At 39.0% G+C, this 23,473-nt stretch overlaps 1 protein-coding gene and 1 long non-coding RNA gene across 3 annotated transcripts in view; one reads left to right on the forward strand and one right to left on the reverse strand.

Moving 5' to 3' along the window:
* Window positions 1-16,292, reverse strand: LOC125618816. Its single transcript, XR_007350182.1, has 4 exons — window positions 16,151-16,292; window positions 15,759-15,900; window positions 15,185-15,257; window positions 1-338 (listed from the first exon to the last, which is right to left on the reverse strand). It is a non-coding gene; the product is annotated as an uncharacterized LOC125618816 (long non-coding RNA).
* LOC107154051 (sulfotransferase 1C2) overlaps window positions 15,007-23,473 on the forward strand; it is an 18,793-nt gene continuing 10,326 nt past the window's right edge. Inside the window, exons 1-4 of one of the 2 annotated variants that reach the window (XM_048810255.1) lie at window positions 15,068-15,149; window positions 17,394-17,429; window positions 20,170-20,341; window positions 20,774-20,899. In XM_048810255.1, the coding sequence (XP_048666212.1) occupies window positions 20,191-20,341; window positions 20,774-20,899 (277 nt within the window). In that variant the 5' untranslated portion in view covers window positions 15,068-15,149; window positions 17,394-17,429; window positions 20,170-20,190. Of the gene's footprint in view, window positions 15,150-17,393; window positions 17,430-20,169; window positions 20,342-20,773; window positions 20,900-23,473 lie in introns of both variants that reach the window. The other variant, XM_015499649.2, reaches the window with a different exon arrangement.

Below are 23,473 nucleotides of genomic sequence, written 5' to 3' on the forward strand. Positions count from 1 at the left end.
TGTTTTTAAGTCAATATATTAGAGAGTCAGTTTTCAAAAACATAGAAGCAATTCAGAAAATTCACTCAAGATTTGTTCTTCAAGAACTACTCTCTAGAGAAATAGAACTCATGGTACAAACATACATATGTGAATGTAATATATATTATAACCAAGCAATTCACACAATCATGAAAGCCGCAAGTCCAAAATATACAGAGCTAACATCTCAGTATGTCCAAAGACCACAAGACTGCCTGCAAGAGTCCCATTTCCAAGGCCATCAGGGAGTGCTGTAGTGCAGTTCAGTGGCAGAGAACTCGCTTAGCATGCACAAGATCTACTGTTGATGCCCAGCTCTGTAAAAAGAAAAAAAAAAATGGTGGTGGGAGGGGAGTGAAATAGAAGAATACTCTTCTAATCAGATAAGGTTTAGCCTTTTGTTGTATTTAGGCCATTAACTAATTAGATAAGGTCCAATACAAACCATTTTACTCAGTCTAAATGTTAATCACATCCAAAAATGTCCTAATGGAAATATATAAAATAATGTTTGACCAAATATTTGGGGATCCCATGACCCAGTCAAGTTGATATAAAAAATAGACCATCATAAGGAGCCACAATCAAAGTTGTGCATTCTTAACATCTCACTCTCTAGCAAGCCCCATGTTCATCACATCCAGTAATGGCCACCTGTCCATAATGTTTTGCCTGCTGTTTTTCTCTTTCCCATTATCATTCCTGCTTCAGTAGCATGTATCCCTCGCCTGGGCTCCTATAGCAGCCTTGTAACTTCCCTCCCATTCTCCACAATGGTTTCTCCAGCCCATTTGGTGGTCTTCCAGCATACTATCCTTTAAAGGAAGCTCCAAATATGCCATTTTGCTACACAAAACACTTTGAAAGTTACCTATTGGCTATCAGATTACTCATATGCTCCTTGAAACAGGATTAGAAAAGTTACCACAGTATTATGGACATTATATTATTTAGGAGTCCAAATAAATTTTGTTCATCAATATATTTTATGTTAGAAATTCCATGAGACCTTTTTTTTTAAACACAGGAACACATACTACTTATTCCATCATTTCGTTGATCATCAAAATAATGGCATCATCACATATAATATAGCTCTGAAGAACCCAGGGCACATTCCTGAGAGAATGAGTGTGAAAAGAAAAATGCCAACTTATTATTATGAACATTACTTTGACCTTGTGGGACTCCTGATAGGGTTTCAATTATCGCCAGTATTTCAAAAGCATACTTGGGAAAGTGCTGCTCTACATTGAAATCAAACAAGAATGGTCTCCATTAACCAAATAGATCTCCACCTTCCCATCCCCTTAACTTTATTCCTTTGTCTTGATCCTTTCTGACAATCTATATGCTATCTTAGAAGATACATTCTCTGAATGAAATCATGTACGTTGCAGATAAATGGATGAAACTTGAGATCATATATTAAGTAAATTTAGCCTAATTCAGAATGTCAAGTTTTATGTTTTCTCTTATATATGAAAGTTAGAAAAAATGAAAAAAAGGGGAAAAAGTAATGAGGGAATTGTTAGTCAATGTTTTCTAATTGTGACCAAAATAACTGAAAAGAACAACGTAGAGGAGAGAAAGTTATTTTGGCTCAAGTTTTATAGGTTTATTCCATGTCTAAATTGCTTTGGGCCCCAAATGAGGTAGGTATCATGGAGAAAAAGTGTGGTGGAAGACCACAGCTACCTTCATTGCATTCAGAAGGCAAAGAGAGGAAAAGCTGAAAGGGTCACAGGAAAAATGAACCCTTTCAGGGCATGCCCTAGTGATCCACCAACCATGATACACCTGCCTATAGTTACCAAGTCAGTCCATTCAGACTAGGATGAACCAATTAGGTTACAGCTCTCATAATACAATCATTTTATCTTGAATATTCTTGCATTAGCACAGGAGCTTTTGAGGGACAACTCATGTCCAAATCATAACATTGTATCCCTGGTCCCCCAAAGCTCACATCTCTCTCAAAACACACACACAAAAATGAGTTTATTCACTCTCCAAGAGTCTCATAGTCTTAACAATTTACCATTGTTCCAAAAGTCCATGTCCAAAGTCTTCTCTGAGACTCAAGGAAAACTCTTGACTGTGAGTCATTGTAAAGATCAAAAACAAATTTATTGTTAATTCACGATAAGTGGGGACTAGGTACTTTCGATTAGGCAGAGGGGAGTAAAGAGGGGTGAGGGTATGGGGGTAGGAATGTGCATATATGATTATACAATCAGTGTGATTCTACAACATGTACCATGAGGAAGTTACACTCCATTTATATATGATGTGTCCAAAATACATTCTACTGTCATGTATAACTAATTAGAACAAATTTAAAAATTACATAACCTTAAAAAGATAAATAAATAAATAGTAAAAAGGTTAAATATATCCAATGTACAGAAGCAAAGAGTAAATCTTCCATTCCAAAATGGACAAATATAGACAGAGACAAAAGTGATGGGACGACGAAAACACGACCAAAACTCAACCAAACAAATAAGCCTTATATCTCCACCTCTGGCATCTGGGAAACTTGGTGGTAAGATGTGATTTCCAAAAGATTTGGACAGCCCTGCCTCTTTAGTCTTCCTAGTTGCAGTGCACACATGTTCTCAATAGTCTGAGTCTCTGCACAGTCAGAAGATCTTTTCAGTGGTAAGTTCATATTACAGGCATCTCTTAATTCCTGGGATCTTCATTTCAGCTTTGTTGTTATGATCACAACTTCATGCATCACCCCTTAATGGTCAACCAATAGGGATTTTGATCCTGCTACACTTTGCCTGGCCTCCCAGTCATTCCATTGAAATCTTGGTGGAAGCTTCCATGGCCCTGACCTTGAGCATTCTGTATTTCAGCAGAAGAGACACCCTGTAGATGATGTTAATGTCTGCTACCAGTTGGGGAAGTACCAGGGGCCCCTGTAATCATGACAGCAGTATCTTAGGTCCTGCATGGCTGAGCCGTGTGAAACAATTTCCTAGGCCCCCTGGTGAAAGCAGGGTGCCACCAAGATCTTTTCTCAAAGGATTTCTTTCCTCCACATTATCCAGTAGGCAATGTGTGCTGTCTTGCAAATTCCTGAGATGCCCTCAGCCATCTTTCCTATTGTGTCTGTACAAAGTGCTTAACATCTCTGTAGTGGTCATAATCTCCTTAAAAGTCACATTTTTCTTGAGCACAGATTTATATGCACTTGTCTAGTCAAACTGAAGTTTCTAAAATTCTTCAGATATGATTTCTGGCCCCAAATTTTCACAGTAAACCTGGCTAAAAGCTGGGGACAATATCCACACCACTGTTTGGATTCTTTGCTGCCTTGAAATTTCCTCAAGAAGATGTCTATCGTCTTTATATAGAGTCTCACCTGAAGTCTCAGAACATGGGCAGGATGTGACAACTTCTTTGACACAATGTAACATGAATGGACTCTAGTCAAATGTCCAAAGGAATCCTTATTTCCCTCTGAAACCTCATGAGCAGTTTTTATCTCTGCATTCAGAGCTCCCACCCGAATTTCCCATTAAGCTCCATTTACAGCATTCTAAAGCTTTTCTAGCTTGCAGCTCCAGATTTTTAAAAATTCTCCCCCAAACAAGCTCCAAAGGATTCTGGATCATATAGTCAGGTTAGCCACTGCTTCTTAGTACCAATTTTCATGTTAACAAATTTTGCATTTTTCTGTCAAAAAGACCTTAAAAGCGGGAAAGTTTACTTTTGTTCACAGTTCCATAGGTTTAATCCATGTTCAGCTGAGTCCATTGCTCTGGGCCCAAAGTGAGGCAGAACATTATGGCAGGAGAATTTCATGGAGACCACTGCTACATTCATGGCAGCTAGGAATGAGAGATAGGAAAGGGGAAAAGGGTCATAGGGAAGATAAAACTATATTTCTAGGGCACATCCCTACTGACCCACCTTCTCCAGCCAGGTCCCACCTGCCTACAGTTGCCACCCTGTCCATTCAAACTTGGGTGAACTGGTCAAGTTACTACTCCTGCAATCCAATTCTTTTACTTCTGAATATTCCTGCATGAATATAGGAGCTTTGGGGGCACACCTCATATCTAACTCATAACAGGGCAAATGTCATGAAAATAGAAGGGAGACCTGTAGAGTACAGGAATGGTCCATAGGGAGTTTTGAAAGGAGTGAAAGGGGAAGTACTGAAAAATGACACTGACCAAATCAAATTGTTACATTGCATACATGTATAACCATGTCATACAAATCCCATTATTAGGTAGAATTTTAATATAGCCATAAAAATATGGAAAAAGAGAAAAATAAATTTAAAAAATGAGTCCTAACCCCAAGATTATCTTAACTAATAAAATGCTGAAGTGCTTACCAACTTGAAAAAATAAATAAAATATGTCTTCTTAGAAGGAAAACAATGTCATTTCCTTTGTGCAAGTTTTCAAGATGAATCACTGTGTGTGTGTGTGTGTGTGTGTGTACACACACATGTGCACATGCACGTCTTTCCTCAGAATTTTAAAAAGCTTCCTTCATAGTGCTTATATATGCCTCCTTCTGTTATCGCTCTTTATGCATTTATCTTGTTCCTTTCTGGTTCATATATACCGTGTTCACCTTTCCAAAACCAGTTCCCCTTTGGTTATCACCACCTTGATTTTGCTTTGAGGAAACACCCCTCCCTAAATGTACACAATTTCATGGTATTGTCAATTGACAATCCCACCTTTCCTGGCCAAAGTGTGAACACATGACCCAAAGCAGTCCAGCCAGATTCTCTGCTCCAGAATTTCAATTATGAGCAGAGACAGAATGTATCTGGTGCTCACTCACTTTGACAGAAGTGATTTGAAGAGAGATTGTCCCATTAGATACAGTTCCCTAAATTTCCGTAGCTGCCTCATTTTCTGTCCTGGTTCTTTTCTCCATTTTGAGAACTATACCGTATCCTTCCTATTAAGTATTTTTGTTCCTTATTTAACCATGACCATTTCCTGTTCCTTACAGTCAAGGAATTCTAATAACTATTTGCTTCAATACACATATGCAATATAGATATAAACCCACACAAATGCAAGTTCCATGACAGCAGGGCACATGTGATCTTAGCAATTTTCTAAACTTCTGCCAACACCAACCCACCACACACACACACATACCACATAACCTCACAAAGAAGTCAATAATAACTTGAAAAAGTCAATTCTATGAAATACTTATTATCACAAGTTTCCTAATTTAATGACATCATCTCTTTGCTAGCTATGGCAAATGAAAATTACTTAGAACCCCAAACTCTACAAAATCTGAGGCTTTTAGACATCATGCTACCTGTGGGCAATTCCAACTCCAATTCCACCTACTTCCATCTAATTCCACCTACTACCACCTCAAGTCCAGTTTCCATTAATACCTCCATCACTTCCAAAATAAGTTATGCCTGCTAATAAGCCAAAATGTTATCGACCAACCCTATCTATAATCAGTGATGCCAAAAGTGCACTTCCAGAAGCAATTTAAAAAGGCGTTCAGCTACAAAAATAGAAGAGCAGCATAAACAAGAAGCTCACTGATGACATTGCCCCATCCTGTCTGGTCATATTGCCGTGAACTGGAGTGATTCAGGAGGTGTTTCAGAAGCTGATGAAATATAGTAGAAATAATAAAAATCATTGATAATTATAATAAAAATGAATGCAAGTGTCTTTTGCCATATTTGTTGTTTTAAAATGTTTGCTCATTCTAATGTTTTTCTTTATTTTTCACATGATAAATAATCCTTTATCACCTTAAATTATTATTTCTAATAAAATATATATTATTTTATTAGAAATAATAGTATATATTTATTATTATATATATTTAATAAATATATTATTTAGTATATATTTCAAAGTAAATGCTTTGTTTTGGCTTCTTTTTCCCTAAAATGATCTAATTTAGTCAAATAAACCCATACTAAGCATGAACATCAGCTAGAGTTGCAGATGCATTTTTTGACATATTTTAATTGTGCACATGATGAATTTTAATGTAAAAAAAACACTTTGATCAAAATCTTGAGGGCAGTTATATCTTCTGAGGCTTAGTTAATTTCTTAATGTTTTGAAAGAAGAAACAGTATCTGACTATATGAATCACTCAGAATTGTGTATTTAGCTTGTAGTGTTAACCTCTCTTAACAGAATCTTGAATTTAAAAAAAAATATTTTATTTATTTTAATATTTTAAATATTTACTTATCTTATTCAGACATGTGTCCTATATCCATATATGAATACACAACCAGTAAAATTATACATCATGTACAACCTTAAGAATGGGAAGTTATATTCAGGTTGTGTATTAAGTTATATTCCATATATGTATAATATATTAAATTACACTCTACTCTCAAGTATATCTAAAAAGAACAAATAAAAAAAATTTAAAATACTTGTTTGAGTGTGTAGTATTACCCTTTTTATTTATATACTATATGGCACAGGTTTGCTTGCCTCTGAGAGAAATATATTTCCATGTAAAATAATCTGGATTATACATAGATGCAATTATATAACTGTTAAGAATAACAGTCTTTAAAAAAATGAGCAAAAGACTTGAATAGACATTTCTCCAAATTTATAAAAATGACCATCAGTATTTGAAAACAATTCTCATTGTCTTGAGTATCACATTAAAAAAACGTGATTCAAACTACAATAAGATATCACTTCATTGGGCTGGGGATATAGCACAGTTAGTAGAGTGCACACCTTGCATGTACAGGGCCCTGGGTTGGGTTCCCAGCATCACACACACAAAAAAAGATATTACTTCATACTCACTAGTAAAAAAGAGGTAATAAAAAGTGTTAGTCAGGATGTAGTGTTAGATGATGCAGCTAAACTGGGCAAATAGCATAAAGAAACTCCTTCCAAAAGTTAAACAACAAATATTTGCTATGGTTTGTACCCAAAAGGTTCATGTGCAAGAATCTTGGTTTCTACAATTTGTTGGAACATTTAAGTGGTAAAACCTAGTGGAAACTAATTAGGTCATTGGAATAAACTAATGCTGGTCTCTCAGAATGAGTTAGCTTTCAAAAGATATATGTTATAAAGTGAGGCGACCCCACATGCTTGGCTCCTTCTGTATTCATAGAGTTCCCTTTCCATTTCTCTGCTCTGTTGTCATGCAACCAGAGGACTGATTCCATGATCTTTGGGCCCTATGGTCACAAGACAGGAACATTATTTCTTTATAAAGTATCCAGCCTTGGTATTTTGTTGTATTAATAGAAAACAGACTAATGCTCCATATGATCCAGAAATTCCACTCCTGGGTATAGAGTCAAAAAATTTTTTTTAAAGCAACCAAAAGGATATGTTCACACAAAACTTCATACACAAATATGCATATAGCAGCATTACTCACATTACCATAAAGAGGAAACAATTTCCATCAAGTGGTGAATGTGTTAACAAAATACGAAATATTTATGCAATTGATTATTATTCAGTCATAAAAAGAAATAAATTCCTGATATAGGCTGCAGTCTGGATGAATCTTTAAAAGACAGTGAAATTGAAATTCCAAAATTATTATGAAAGAATCTAGTCACAAAAGGCCACTTATTATGTGATTTTATTTATATGAAATATCCAGAATAGGTGAATCTACACAGTCATAAAATAGATTAGTTGTGGCAAGAGCTATGTGGCTGATGGAAGGGCTAGGGGAGGTATCTAATAAGCATGGGATTTCTTCTCTCAACACATTAACTGTTCATTTTAAATGGATAAATTCCATGGTATGTAAATTAGACCTAAATGAAACATTTACAAAAGAAAACAAAAAAAGCAACATTAAAGCCTTAAATATGAAGGAGGGGGCAGGACAATATGAAGGAGGGGGCAATCAGAGATGCAAGTAGAGACAGGTTTACTAAAAGTGGTTTAAAGTTCAAGAATTTACTCTTTATTCTATGTACCAGAGTGCAGCTTGCCACTTGTTTTTGTAAATAAACTTTTACTGGAGCACAGCCCACTCATCCATGTAGTATTGTCTTACAGCTGTTTTTACACTGCAATGACTGAGTTATATAGGTGCAACCTGACACCCTCTGATCAGAAAATCAAAGTATTTACTACTTGGTCACGTAAATGAATGTATTCTGATCTCTACTGTTAAGGTTTGAATTTATCCCCATTAAGTTCTTGTGCTGGAAATTTAACCCCAACATTCATTTGCTAATGGATTTGGAGGTGAGGCCTTTGGGAGGTGAATGAGAATAGATAAGATTATGAAGGAGGTGCCCCCTTATGGCATTAATGGCTTTATAAAAGGGAGAGACCTGATCCTGCAGGCTTGCTGGGTCTCACCATGTAATGCCCCCTGCCATGTTACAATGCAGCAAGAAGACCCTCACCAGATGCTGGCACCTTGCTCCTGAGCTTTCCAGACTTCAGAAATGTGAGCTGAATAAAATTTTATTATTTATCCATTGCCAGTATTGGATGTTTTGTTATAGAAACATAAAATGAACTAAAATCCCTTCTATGTACAGGGCAAAGACTTTGAAGATTTTTAGAAAGAAAACTATGATTGCCACCTAGAGATCGAAAAAGTAGAAAAGTAGATTTGAAAAAGTAGAAACAGAAAGCACACACTTGCCCCTGTACCTTATTCCTTCTTCTCACAGGACCCTCAGAACTCTGTCTACCTCTTTCTCTTCTACAGAGCAGTCACCTCTGCTTATACCTCCTGATTCTCTCTCTGGTCAGGACTCCACACGGCCTTTCACTTTAGAATTTCTACCTGTCCCTGAGACTGAACAGGTCACAGGCCACTTTGTGATAAGATTTTTAGAGAGCAGTAACAATTTCATAGGTTCCAAGATTCCAGAAGTCATACAAAGATCTTATAAAATTCTTATTTCTTTGTGTTTTCAGTGCCTACCATGGTGCTGATGATCAACTAATGCTGAATGAATGGACGATAGTAGTCAATATGCTGTGTTTTTTTCTCTTTTATTTTGAGAGTCTTTTGGGATCATCTTCATCTTTTTTATGGAATCCCTGGCCTTTCCTTACCTGCTTTCACTACCTTCTGGCTTTCCATAACTGAAACATGGTTCTAGGAACAAATGTCTAAACTAATAGCCATACCCAATGGGCCCCATAAACTCTCTGGCAGGAAGTGCAGAGAGTACACTGTCCTCTCACTCTCGCCTGATTTCCATTGCCCTCATGCAATCAGTTCCTCCCACTTTGGAAAATGAATTCAGGACAGAAATCTAACCCTGACTCTGCACCTAGGTGTAGGCAAAAGTAAACTCATTAATCAGAGTCCTGATAGGGCCATACGAAACACATCAGTTCTTGAGGAAGAAAGCTATAGCAATGTACGAGCCATGCTTTGCCAAGATAAGGTCACACTCTTGGTAATTGGGAAAATGGTGATTGATTTCCCATGCTGCCAGTTAATCTTGGGTCAGGGCAGTCAATTACCCTGAAGGAGGGCCCTCCTTAGGGCCCTCTCGGAAAAACCAGGGTCTGGACCCCAACTTCCTCACCTAGTGATTCACTGCTTGCTGTTAAACACCAACTGTAAGTAATCAGAGAGACAGTCAGACGAAGAATGTATTTGCAGCTTTTCTTTGAGTTAGTCCTATAGATAAAATGTACTTAAATATTGAATATAAAATATGCTATTAATTGTGAAATGTGGGTGGGTGGGATTGTGAGTCACATAAAAGATAAATCTGAATAAATTTCAGATGACCTTTTTTAACAAAAAAATTGTTTTCCTTTAAAGTGATAATGAGCTGGGATTGTAGCTCTGTGGTAGACGTAGGCTACATGCATGAGACCCTGGGTTCAAAGCTCGGAACCATAGACACACACACAAATGATACTACTCCATACCCCAAACAATTAAATTATCCTTAAAACTTAAAATATGAGACCTCAAGGATAACAGAATAATTTTCCTAGAGGAAAAGATGAATTATAAATGTTTTAAGGATGTGGCCCAGAGTTCCTTCAGGCTTTTGCAGAGCTTCAAAGATATATGTGATATATGAAAGTACCGGGTGCTTTTGCCTCCAGAAATACAGACTGAAGGTCAAGCTTCAAGGTACAGGACCCAGTGTGATAGTCTTTTTTTTCCCCATTATTATAACAAAATAATTGAGATAAATCAACTTTAAAAGAGAAAAGGCTATATTGCCTCAGTTTCAGAGCTTTCAATCCATAATCTATTGGGTTGGAGTGAGCCAATACGTTTTATCAGGAGTGTATGGTGGAAGAAACTGCTAGTTTCTTGATAGCCAGGGAACAGAGAAAGGGAGGGAGGAAGGGAGGGATGGAGGGAGGGAGGGGGGAGAGAGAGAGAGAGAGAGAGAGAGAGAGAGCCCTAAATCTAGTCCCACCTAAGTTTTAATAGCATAGCTAAGAAAAACTGGGGGCATTGGGCAGTTAGTTGATTTTCTCTTTAAAATAAAAGAGGGAACTGCTATTAAAGAAAGGCAAATTACACATGCTATCTTATTCTATTTTGTGCTAGTATTATAGAATACCTGAGACTAGCAATTTGTAAAGAATAGAGATATATTTTTATGGCTCTGGAGGTATGGAAATCCAAGTTCGAGGGCTCACAACTAGAGAGGACTTTCCTGTGGTGGGATAACATGGCAGAAGGCATCACATGATGTGAGAGAGCAAGAGGGGATGAACTTTACTTTCACAATACACAATAGTGTTATGATAACAACTTATTGAGACTTAATCACTTAAAGATCGCACCTCTCAAAACTGTTGCACTGGGGATTACATTTCAAACACATAAACTTTGGGGGACACATTCAAGTAATAGCATATGTAGGCTACATACTGTATGATTCCACTTATATTTGTATGCATAAAATATTCACAGTAAACGAGTCAATTGACATACAAAATAAATTAGTGGCTACCTAAGGTTGACGAATAGGGGCAATGAAGGGTAACCATTAAATGGTGCAGGGTTTCTGCCACCTCCTCCTGTTCCTCCTCCTCCTCCTCCCCTTTCTTATTCTCCTCCTTATCTTCCTCCTCCTCCTCCTCCTCCTTACTTTGTGTGTGTATGTGTGTGTGTGTGCGAGTGCGCACAAAAATGCTCTAAAATTGATTGTAGTGATGGTTACACTAGTTTTAGTTTTACAACTAAAACTATTTTAAATGGGTGATGTGAATTAGACCTCAATAAAACTGTGATTTCTTAAAGAAATAAGAGCTAGTTCATAGCACAGTTTACTTTCAGATAGAATCTGAGAAAGGCTTCAAGTAAAATTTGATTTTAAAGCTGATACATTTGACTCTATAAAATTTGATTAAGAATATTTTGGATAGGGAGAATAACAGGACTGAAGCAAAGAGGTAGGAAATTACAAGATGACTCCAGGGAACACTAAGTTCAGCCATGGATGGTGTCATATTAAAGAAGACCTTGAATTAAGGTGGAAGCACCAGACTTTGGGCCATACAGGATGAGAAGTAACTGCTATGGACTGAGCTAATTTATATGATGAACACGGTAAAAATCAGAGGAAAGAGATTGGGGAAAAGGAGAGCTGATAGAAGGTTTTGCAATATCCCAGTTCACTGATATGAATGCAGAGGGAGCAACCAGAGCTGTACTTAAAACTATAAATTCTGGGATTTTAAAAACTATGGGTTTATTTTATTTTTAAATTTTGTTTTAATTAGTAACATATTACAATAGAATGCATTTTGACACATGATACATAAATGGAGTTTAACTTCTCATTTTTCTGGTTGCACATGATATACATTTGCACTGGTCATGTAATCATATATGCACATAGGGTAATAATGTCCAATTCATTCTACTTTCTTTTCTACACCCATACCCCCTCCCTCCTTTCATTTCTATCTGTCTAATCCAAAGTAGCTCTATTTTCCCCTAGAGCCTCCTCCCTTATTGTGAATTAACATCCACATATCAGAGAAAATATTTGGCTTTTGGTTCTTTGGGATTGGCTTATTTTGCTTAGAATAATATTCTCCAGCTCCATCCATTTATCTGCAAATGCCATAATTTTGTTGTTCTTTAAGACAGAGGAATATTCTATTCTGTATATACACCACAGTTTCTTTATTCATTCACCTGTTGAAGGCCATCTAGGTTGGTTCAATAGTTTAGCTGTTGGAAATTGAGCTGCTATAAACATGGATGTGGCTGCATCACTGTAGTACGCTGATCTTAAGTCTTTGGGGTATAAACCAAGGAGTGGGATAGCTGGGTCAAATGATGGTTCCATTCCAAGTTTTCTGAGGAATCTCCATACTGCTTTCCCAAATTACACCAATTTGCAGCCCCACCAGCAATGTATGAGTTTACCTTTTCCCCCACATCCTCATCAACTTTACTGATGCTTATATTCTTGATATTGCCATTCTCACTGGAGAGAGATGAAATCTCAATGTAGTTTTGGTTTGCATTTCAGTAATTGCTAGAGATGTTGAATATTTTTTCATATATTTGTTGATTGATTATATTCCTTCTTCTGTGTAGTGTGTGTTCAGTTCCTTAGTCTATTTAGTGATTGGGTTATTTGTGGGGTTTTATTGGTGTTAAGCATTTTGAGTTCTTTATATGGTTTATTTCTTATTTACAGTTGTCCTCAATAAACATGTGATGATAAAAGATATTGTTAGATAGGTCAAGGAATCCAAGGTAATGCTTCAGGTGTGAAAGATGGCAGCCCCAGGACCTGAAAGGAAATGGGGCAAGGGAATGAGGTAAGAGAGGGGTGGCATACATTCAAGTGGCTCTGGTATTGCAGACATCTACACAATTGGACATGAGGTATTTGAACTGCAGAGAAAGATCATGAGTTAGCCCTAAGAACTTTTGAGTCAATCAAATGAGGTTGAGTGTTGACAGCACTGGAATAAGGGAATTGGGAAGAGAGTAGAAGAAAAAATAGATTGCAATTAAACACAGAAAATCCCCTTTGGAAAAGGAGAGGAAAAGAGATGTCTGATGTCAGTACAGGGTCAAAGATGTCAAACTTTGGCAGGACAGGCAGCTAGGTGCACAGTTACATCATAGGAGAATAGATTCTCTGGAAGAGTCCAAGGATTTCTAGAGGGGAGGGGGAACCTGACTCAGCACCAGTGGCATACATAATGGAAAAGAATTTCAGCACATGCCAAGTAAAGTTATAGACAGAGGTTTATTTAGGAAAATAGATACACATTCAAGGGAGAATGGGGGCAATCTCAAGAGAGATGTCTTTGAGGTAAAGCAAAGAATACACATCCAAGAGAGACTGCAGGCTATATCCAGAGGGAAATAAGCAATCTATTGGAGTGGGTTATTAATATTTATAGGAGGCCTATGCTAGGGGCTGGACTAGAGGTGGAGCCAGGGAACAAGCACATAATTTTGCATAAGTTTTTCTTGCGCTTGACAATTTCCCTCATTTTACAAGGATGAGGGCCAAGGGCATGTTGTTCAAGAATTACAACTATTCCTGAGTGCACTCAGCATTTCAATGGCTCACAGATGTGAGAATCGGTGTACCTTTGAGACTTGGTGTATCTTTCTTTTAATCCTAAATCCTTCTCTCAGTTACACTTAAATTCCAGAAAGAAATCACTAGGTCAGAACAAGGTTGGGAGTTGACAGAAGAGTAGCAGTCAGTGAGTATTTAATGCATGGCCAGTTTGATTTTCCAGGTAGCCTACGTCACCAAAAATATAATCTGTCTTCATAACTGCATGCCTTTTAAAAGATAAGGCAAGGTTAAATAAATGTATATCTAAACTCTAGATTTTTGATGTATCTTTTCTGCATATAGGTGTTGATGAATACTGTTCAAGGAGAAAGAAAAGGAGAACCAACATTTGTAAGCAGTATGGGCTAGGAAAGATGTTTTCATTATTGTTTTTAAGCTTAAAGCAACAATTGGAGACAATCACCATTTCCTTCATTTTTTTAGGTGTAGATGGACACAACACAATGCCTTTATTTTTTATGTGGTGCTTAGGATCGTACCCGGGTCCCGCCCGTGCTAGGCGAGCTCTCCATTGCCGAGCCACAATCCTAGCCCCATTTCCTACATTTCATAGATTCAGAAAGTGAACCTTGGGCTAAAGAAATCACCAAAGGAGCAGGAACTTATTTGGAGCTCTTTCATTTCCCCCCATTAATGAACCCAAGTCTATTTACTCACCACTTATAAAAGGGTCAAATGAATTGAGGACAAATTGTTGGGGCAAGGAAAAAGATTTACTTGGTAAGCTAGCAAAACTGAAGATAATGGACTAGCATCCTGTAAACCCGGTCTTCACACAGGTTTTAAGCCCCCTTTATCTTTAGCTAAAGGGAAAAGAAGGGGATTCAGGTTAGGAAACGATGATAAAACCGGGTGGCTGGTAATCTGTTGATTCGGTACATCATGGCAGCATCAGTACTGAAGCGAGAGGAGAGAGTCAGATAAATCAACTTTGGGCTGCTGGTTTACATGATTAACAAGGGCTGGGTGCTCAGGCACACACAGACCCTGACCAGAAAGGAGAGGACCTGGAGGCCATGTGCCTGTTTTCTCTGAAGCCTAGCCTGGGTACACTCCAGGCCCTGCCCATTGTGGATTCTCTGCCTCTCTGAGAATCCTGGAGGGAGGAGCCAGAGCCATGAAGTGCTGGCTTCTGCTGCAGAACTGTGGGCGCCCACAGGTGCCGTCACTGGGAGGTCATAGAAAAAAAGGAGGGGTGTGCTGCTGCCAGACATTCCTCCAGACAGCCTCGAGTTTTCAGCTCAAGAAAGCTGAAATTTGCAGAGTAGTCAAGGCCACAGTTAAGTGAGCACTGTACAATGAAAGGTGATTCTTTGTCAGGCAGGTGACAACAGAGTTTTTTCCCTATACAGCCAGACTCTTTCAGTAATGACTGTAATGTACCACACCAATAGGAGAGCCTCCCCAAGTGCCTCTACCTGCTGAAGGTCATTCAGCTGCAGCACAGAGGTAATTTGAGCCTCTGTGATTGCGATAGCCAGGGAACACCACCCTTTCCCTTGGAATGTAATTCCTGTGCCTACTGACCCTTGCTCAGGTCTTAAGGCTGCTGACTCTCTACTGGAGCTTGAAGGTAAGAATATGGCTCAAAAGAAATGCTGGACTTACCTCATTGTATTTTTTCATCTTTTGCCATGTAGGTGTTACCAAATAGGTTAACTCAAGCCAGGTCCTAAGGAAACTGAAAACAATGGCATGAAAGGTGTGTGTGATAGATACCAGTCAAACTGCTTGATCTAGAAATTTAGGTAATTACTCCCTAAACTTTCTCCCTGAAATATTCTCTCCTCTGACAGTGCTTCTGCAGCCTAGCAAGGGATCTGAGGGAAGGTGAAAAGGGCCGGAAATTCCTTCCATGGCATGGCCCTCTGCTCCCCAGCACTACTCAGCTTTATCCACACTCCTGTTGAACCCCCTTTCCTGAGCTTCAGTCAGGTTCCACCACGCCCTGTGAATGCCTCCAACACAGTAAGGCCATGGGGATGACAGCACATTAGACAGCCCCATCTTTAACTTCCCTAGTCCTCAGACAGCCATGTTTGTCAGCACCCTGCATATTGTGGCCTGTTGAGCTCCAGGTGCCCTTCCATACACAGATGCTGACTTATGATGGGGTTATATCTTGATAAGTCTATCATAAATTGAAAAATATAATAGATTAAAATACATTGATAAAACCTACCTCCAAACCATCCTAGCTCAGCAGCAACACAGCACACTGTAGAGTGTCAGCTGATTCCTCTTGTGATCATGGGGTTGACTGGGACTTGCGGCTCTTTGCCATTGTCCAGCATCATGAGAGGATTTTACCACATACTGTAATCCTGGGAAATGATTCACATTCAAAATTCAAAGTAATATTTCTACTGAATGCATATGGCTATTTCATCATATAAAGTCATAATTCATAAGTCTAATGCAGTTAAGAACTAAGTGCCTCTTGACTCTCACACTCTCCTCCCACACCTCAGCCCTCAGCACCTGCCTCACTCACGATTTTCCCAGCAGGGTTAATCAATGTGTTGACTGAATGATTCTCAAATCTCCATCCCCAGGCCAGAGCTCTAGACCCACCTTCACACCTGCCTAAGGGTTCCAGATATAGAGGACCCACAGGCAGCTCAGATTCCCCCTCAAATTGAACCTAGCCATGCAAAAACTGCTCCCCTCCAATGCTCCCATTCGCAACAAATTCTCTGACTCCCCAGCTACCCCATCAGAAATCTGTTCACAAGCTTGACTTTCCCCCCACCGCCCCTTCACCTCACATTAATCATTAAGATCTCTTAAGTCTGCTTACTTCTTCTTGTCCCCTCTGCCACAGTACTAAGCAAAGATATGATCACCAACTCCACCTGAATTGCTGCAGAATTCTCCCACTGGGTTCCATTCCAATCCTTCCAGTACCCCACCCAGTGTGACCTTTCTAAAGTGCAACATGTCACCTTGGGCAGTCTCCAGCTTCACCCTATTTGGTGACCTCCTATTGCCCTTAGAATAAAAGCATACCCTGAAAGGCCCTTGCAACATCATCCATGCTCATTTCTATACACTCCCCACCCTAAAGCTCTAAGCTCTAGAAATTATTTAACATGAAGATACCTTGCTTCCTTGTTCCTCTGATCCTTTGATAAAGTTTGAATGTGTCCCCTAACCCTCACCTCCACCCCCAACTCATGCAGGAGTTTGATCTCCAAACTATTATGTATAATATTAAAAAGGTGGAAACTTTATCTTACTATAGTGTTTAGAGGCAGGGCCTTTGGGAAGTGATCAGATTAGTTTAGGGTCCTTAAGATGGAGTCCCCACAATCAAATTTCAGAGAGGTAGAGAGACCACACAGGAAATACACATATACTTCCCCTATGGTATGTTACACCTGAGTGGACCCTTGCAAGGGCCTGTCCAGTGTTGTTTGGACTTCCAGCCTCCAGAGCTGTAAGCTAAGCAAACCTCTTTATAAGTAACCTAACTTAGGTAGTTTACAATAAAAACACAAGCTGACTAATACAGCCTTCACCTGCTTTTCTGTCTGAATGTGCCAGTCCCTTCCCATGATATTATCTAGATTTCTATTCTAATACAGTAATTCACAGTTTAATACATGAATATAAAGCAAACATCCTTGTATCTGGCACCCAGGACAGTATATTATAAAAACTTGCCAGCTTAAAAAGAAGCCCCCATTTGCTCTGTCCTCTAACTTTTTAGAAGTGGCCACTGTCTTGACACTTAAGATAATCACTTCCTTTTTTAAAGTTCTTTTTTGTTTACTTTTTTATTATTGTTTTACTCTTTTTTTTTTCTTTTGTGCAGTGCTGGAGGTTAAACCTGGAGTCCCCTGCATACTAGGCAAGTGCTATACCACTGAGCTACATCCTCTGCTCCCTTCTTTAGATTTCTTCAAAGTCTAATCACTTAAGTGAACATTCCTGTGCATGTCTTTTCTTTAATATGTCCTTTTAGGTGGTTTTAAAAAATATATTCACTCCTCTTTATTTTTTTTTCAAATGTCTTGTCATTTATTTGAAGTAAGTTTATTATTGTCCTGTAGACTTTCATGTAGTTTACATTTTTTAATTGATTTATTTTAATTGGTGCATTATAATTATACATAAAAGTAAAATTCATTTTGATACATTCATATGTGCACATGACATAGTTGGGTTAATTTTATTCTGTTGTTACTCCCCTTTCCTAATTTCCCTTCCTCTATTCCACTGTACTCCCTTCTATTTTCATGAGATTCTCCCTTCTTTAGTTGCTTATTTCTCTCTAGATTTTGCATGTAAGAGAAAATTTTTGATCCTTGACTTTCTGAGTCTGGCTTATTTCCCTCAGCTAGAGGTTCTCCAGTTCTGTCCATTTACCAGCAAATAATATAATTCATTTTCATTTATGGTTAAGTAAAATTCAATTGTATTTATGTATGTGTGTGTGTGAATAGACAGATGGATGGATGGATGGATAGATAGATAGATAGATAGATAGATAGATAGATAGATCACATTTTCTTTATCCATTCATCTATTGACAGGTACCTGGACTGGTTCCATAACTTGGCTTGTAAATTGTGCTGCTATAAACATTTGTGTGGATATATTTCTATAATATGCTGATCTTAATTATTTTGGATAAAAGTCAACTAGTAGAGCAGCTTGGTCATAGAGTGAGTCTGTTCCCAGCCTTTTGAGGATTCTCCATACTGATTTCCAAAGTGGATGTACTCATTCACAGTCCTGCCTACAATATGTGACTATACCTTTTTCCTCACAACCTCAACAGCATGTATTATTATTTATATTTTTGATGATTATCATTCTAATTGGACTGTAGTTTTGATTTGCATTTCCATGAATGCTAAGGATATTGAACATTTTTTTTCATATAGTTTTTGGCCATTTGCATTTCTTCATTTGAAAAAATGTCTTTTAATTAATTTTTTAAATTAATTTTTAATTAATTTTTGTCTATTGATTGGGTTGTTCGATTTTGGGTTTTGGTGTTTTTTGAGTTCTATCTATATTCTGCGTAATAAACTCCTATTCGAAGAATAGCTAGAAAGATTTTCTTCTCTCTTTTTGTTCTTAATTGTTTCTTTTGCTGTGCAGAAGTTTTTTTAATTTGACGCAATTCCATTTATTGATTGTTGGTCTTATATATTGATCTACATTTTCATTTCATTGTTGTGATATATTTTAACATAAATTGCCTTTAAACCAATATTTGCTTACTGATTTGGGTTCAATGTATGTGGTAGGACCACTTCAAAGGTAATGTGTTTTCTACTGAGAGATATAAACTGTCCAATTGTCTTTCATTTCATGATGTAAACCATGCTATGGGGTTTGACTCTGTGAGAGGCAAAGGCAATTTGAAAGCTAGGTTTGGCCAAGCTGGGCTGCCAGTTCCCTCACCCATTCTATGGAATCACTGAACCAGCTTCTTTTATTCAATTTCCAACAATCGTTTGCTGTTACATTTTCTGTAAGGACCCTTTAATCTCTAAAGTTCTGTCACTCATATTATGCAAGAACTAAGAACTAATTTATACAGGCATTTAGCCTAACACATGACGAATTAAAGTGTTTGATAAGTGCTGGGTTTGACCATTATCATTTCACTCATAGTGGTATTAATAAATATCTTCTGAAATCCCAAGAGTAACATGGCCCACTACTTCTGTCTTCCTCCTTTTGTGCATTTAAAACCCTTGTTTTCAATACAACTTCTTTCAAAACAACCAACAACAAATGTAAAAATGTGCAAAGACTTTGAAAAGACATTTCTACAAAGAAGTGAACAGTTAGCTCATGAGAATAAGTTCAACATCAAATCAAAACCACAATAAGATAAAACCTCATCCTCATCAGGATAGCTATTTTAAACACCTAGAAAACATCATGAGTTGGTGAGAATATAGAGAAATTGGACCCTGTGTACTGCAAGTAAGAACTTGAAATGATATAACCACTATGGAACAAGGTGCAATAGGTTTTTCCCAAAATTATGTTTAATTTTGGGAATTTCATTTCTATGTATTTACCCCAAAGTATGAACAGTGGGAACTCAAAGAGATATTTATATACCCAACTTCATAGCAGCATCAATCACAATAATCAAAAGGTAGAAACAATCCAAGCATCCCTGGATGAAGTAATAGATGAACAAATACAGCACATGAGCAAAGACGATCATTCAGCTTCGAAAAGGAAGAAAGTCCTGTAACATTCCACAATATGGGTTAATCATAAAGCTATTAAGCTAAGTTAAACAGACCACTCACAAAAAGGCAAATAGTGTATGATTTTAGTTAATTAACACATCTAGTGTTTGTGGAAACAGAATGTAGAATGGTGGTTTTCAGTGGCTGAAGAATGGGGAATGAGGAGTTAGTGATTAATGGGTACAGTGTTTCCATTTAAGAAAAAGAAAATGTTCTAAAGGTGGGTAGTAGTTATGGGGGCACAACAATGTGAAAGTAACTAATGCTACTGAATTATATAATTAAAAATGGCTAAAATGTTCAATGTCATGTTATGTGTATTTTAAAACCATTTTTTTTAAGGAAGCTCTTTTCTTTTCCCATAAGGACTCTCCATCACAAGATACTATGGCTCTCACCTCAGATTTGAAAAAACAATCACAACTGAAAGAGGTGGCAGGGATCCCCCTGCAGAGTACCACTGTAGACAACTGGAGGCAGATCCAGAAGTTTGAGGCCAAGCCGGACGATCTTCTCATTTGTACTTACCCGAAAGCCGGTGATTGTGGGGCAGGGAAACAGCAGAGACCTCACCCTGCTAAGTCAGAAAGGCTATTTCCACATCAGTCAGAACTCCCCAGGATGGAAGACGTGCTCCTTGCTGTTCGAGGAGGGGGCTTAGGCTTGGATGCCTGGCATCCCTGGATTCCCGGAAGGGGCGCAGCATAGCAGTGCTGGAGGCCCCACCTACTGTGCTCAGCCCTGCCCTGCTCTTGGGTGATTGTGAGCTTTTCCTTTGCTGCTCCACTCAGAATAGAGACCCAAAGTCTGTCCCACATGGACGTCCATCTCTCATGGCAAACAGGATCCTGGACCCAGAGGAGTTTGAAGCCAATAACAATCTCCATGTCCCTTCATCCTTTTCCTCAGGAAGCTTCAAGAAGATTATCTAATAGTTTTCTGCTTCTTGTCTTTCTCTTCTGACCCTCAGGGACAACATGGATTCAGGAAATTGTGGACATGATTGAACAGGATGCAGATGTGGAGAAGTGTCAGCGAGCCATCATCCAACACCGCCACCCTTTCATTGAGTGGGCTCGGCCTCCCCAGCCCTCAGGTGAGTCCCTCTGGTGAGCTCCAGAGAGTTCACAGATACACACACACACACACACACACACACAGAGAGAGAGAGAGAGAGAGAGAGAGAGAGATGCTTCCCAAAGCTGAGCATTACAGAGATCCATGTAATAGAAACTTGGGAACACAAATAAATAGAGCTATGAGAATGAAGCAATGCAACTCTAGCATGGAAATCTGGAATTCTCAGAAAACTGTTGATGGTGGTCTAACAAACCTTTCCAAATGCTTTAAGAAATGAAGTTCCTGGTCTGATTGATATGCAGAAGAGCTTGTAACCTTGTCCAGGTGTATCTCCAAGCCAGGATACCCTTGAGGTCCTTCTGGATCTAAGTTCCTATGTAGGTGACACTGGCTTTGCAATCCAATGCCTGATGTTCTCCATCTCTTAATTATCTGTGGGGTGCTGACCCCCTATACAGGCTAACCTCTGTTTGCCTAACTGGGATTCATTCCATGTGCAATCAAGATCTTCCATTTTTCTTTGTCTCTGATTCTGACTGCACAGTAGGGTAAATCTAGACAACTGGGGTTCAAATTCTGGCTATGTCACTTATCCCATGACTTTTACCAAGTTATTTAACCTGTCTCTACAATTTACTCAGCCACAAAATAACCACAGAATTTAGCACCTACCTCAATTAGTAGTGAGGATTAACTGAGTTAATACATATAAAAAGCTTGAAACAGTGCCTGTCAGGGTGTATCATTGTAAAGTATTATTGCCAGCTACCTCTCCAGGATAAATCACTTGCCCCAGGGTGCCATCTGGTCCTTGGACCAACCAAGCCCAACTTTTGATCTTGTTTCTACATCCTGCCCCAGTCACCATTGTTTAATCTCTGACAATTGGGGAGATTAAAGAGAGAGAAAATCCTGAGCAAGATTTCTAATGAGGTTTCTTGCCAGTGGGGAGCACAATGTCCCATCACTAAGTCAGAAAAAAACAAGACAGAGCCTCCCTCAGGTCATCCCAGCAGCTGTAGAATTTTTAAGAAGCATGGTAACCAATCACCCAGTTTGGCATGTCATATGGAAGCCAAGATGGTTCTTTATGAATCAAGGTGCCCTGAGTCCAAGGAGGAACAAACAGTCTCAGGTTTTCTTTTCTTCCCAGCCACTGACAGATGAATACTCAGTGGAGACTCATCCAGGCAGTGGTTTTATTTCAGGATAGACAGTCTTTGCCCATAGAGGTGAGGTGTGCCCCTGAGAGGAGGAGGGTAGCTGATGACATCGACTTATACATGTGAGTCAAGGGTCAAAACCTCTGGAGTGGATGGGCACCACTGGGCAATGAACGAGCTAGTCAGTCTCCTTCCTAAGGTCCCTTCCACCCTCTGACCAAATCCCAGGTACAAAGACATTTCACACCAAAAGCACAGAGTCTAACAGGAATACATTTGGAAAGACTGAGAAAATGTTCATGCATGTGGGTGTGCGAACAACATATAGGTGAAATCTAGGAGTAACCCACTCAGTTCAACACTCACTACAGGCCCTGGACTGCTCATAAGACATCTTGCATTCACTGGCCCTCAATAAGTTATGGTTCCATGGAAGAGAAAAATGCAGACAATATGTATGTCACAATCAGTGGGTGAGTCAGAGGTTAGCATGGAGTGCTATGGGCAGAATGAGGGGAGCATGGCCAAACTGCACTCCTGGAGGGGACCAGAATGATCAGCTGTTACTGTCCTTGTTGACTATTGCCTCTCTCTTCTGCCAGACCACAAGCTCCTTGAAGGCAAGAACTATTTAACTATTAGCTATTTAACTTTGTACTCCCTGGGGCTATTTCCACAATGCAAGCTGAACTATTTCTCTCATAAGACACATGATATATGGCTCAAATCCCAGGGCTAGGACCTCAGTGCAGATGATGAAGGCCAAAAATGACTGACTCCATGTGTCCCCTGCTCCCTGCCAGTGAGATGAAAATGGGTTCCATAGCCTCAATAGAGATGAAAGCAAGAGAGAAGACACATGTCCTCTATACAGGGGGCCTGGAGCAGTGGGACCCATGTGAACAGAGGGGCAGAGTTTGAGCAGGAGACCAGAAAGGAGCTGAGGAAAGAGTTAAAAGGCAGCGCAGGTCCATCTGCCCTTGGCAGTTCCATCTGCCCTTGAACACTGTGCTTCCCAACCAGGGATCTGAGCAACTGCGGGATATTCCTGGGGTGGTATGAAATAACTGATTTCCTGGAGCACTAATAAGAGAAAGAGAGAGGATAAAGTGTAAATGAAGAACTGGCAGACTGATTTATGCAGAGTCCCAACCCCACAGAAGCTCTTTCTCCTATAGGCCATCTTTGGAAGAAGAGTTTATGTTGGAGTTGGGCTAAACCCACCAGGCGAGCTGGTTCAGGAGGAGGAGGGCTGCTATCTGGCTGTGGGAAGTGGTGGTAATAACTGAAGATAGGCTTCCCAATTAGAAGATGGCATTAAATTAGGTATGGAAGGAGAAAAATGACAGCCACAAATACCAGGAAAGAAATTGACCAGCCTGCAGGGCTGACTTCCTGGCAGATTACCTGGGTCTTGCTCTCCAGGT

This window comes from Marmota marmota, unplaced genomic scaffold, assembly GCF_001458135.2.
Source record: "Marmota marmota marmota unplaced genomic scaffold, marMar, whole genome shotgun sequence".
Classification (NCBI taxonomy): Eukaryota; Metazoa; Chordata; class Mammalia; order Rodentia; family Sciuridae; genus Marmota; species Marmota marmota.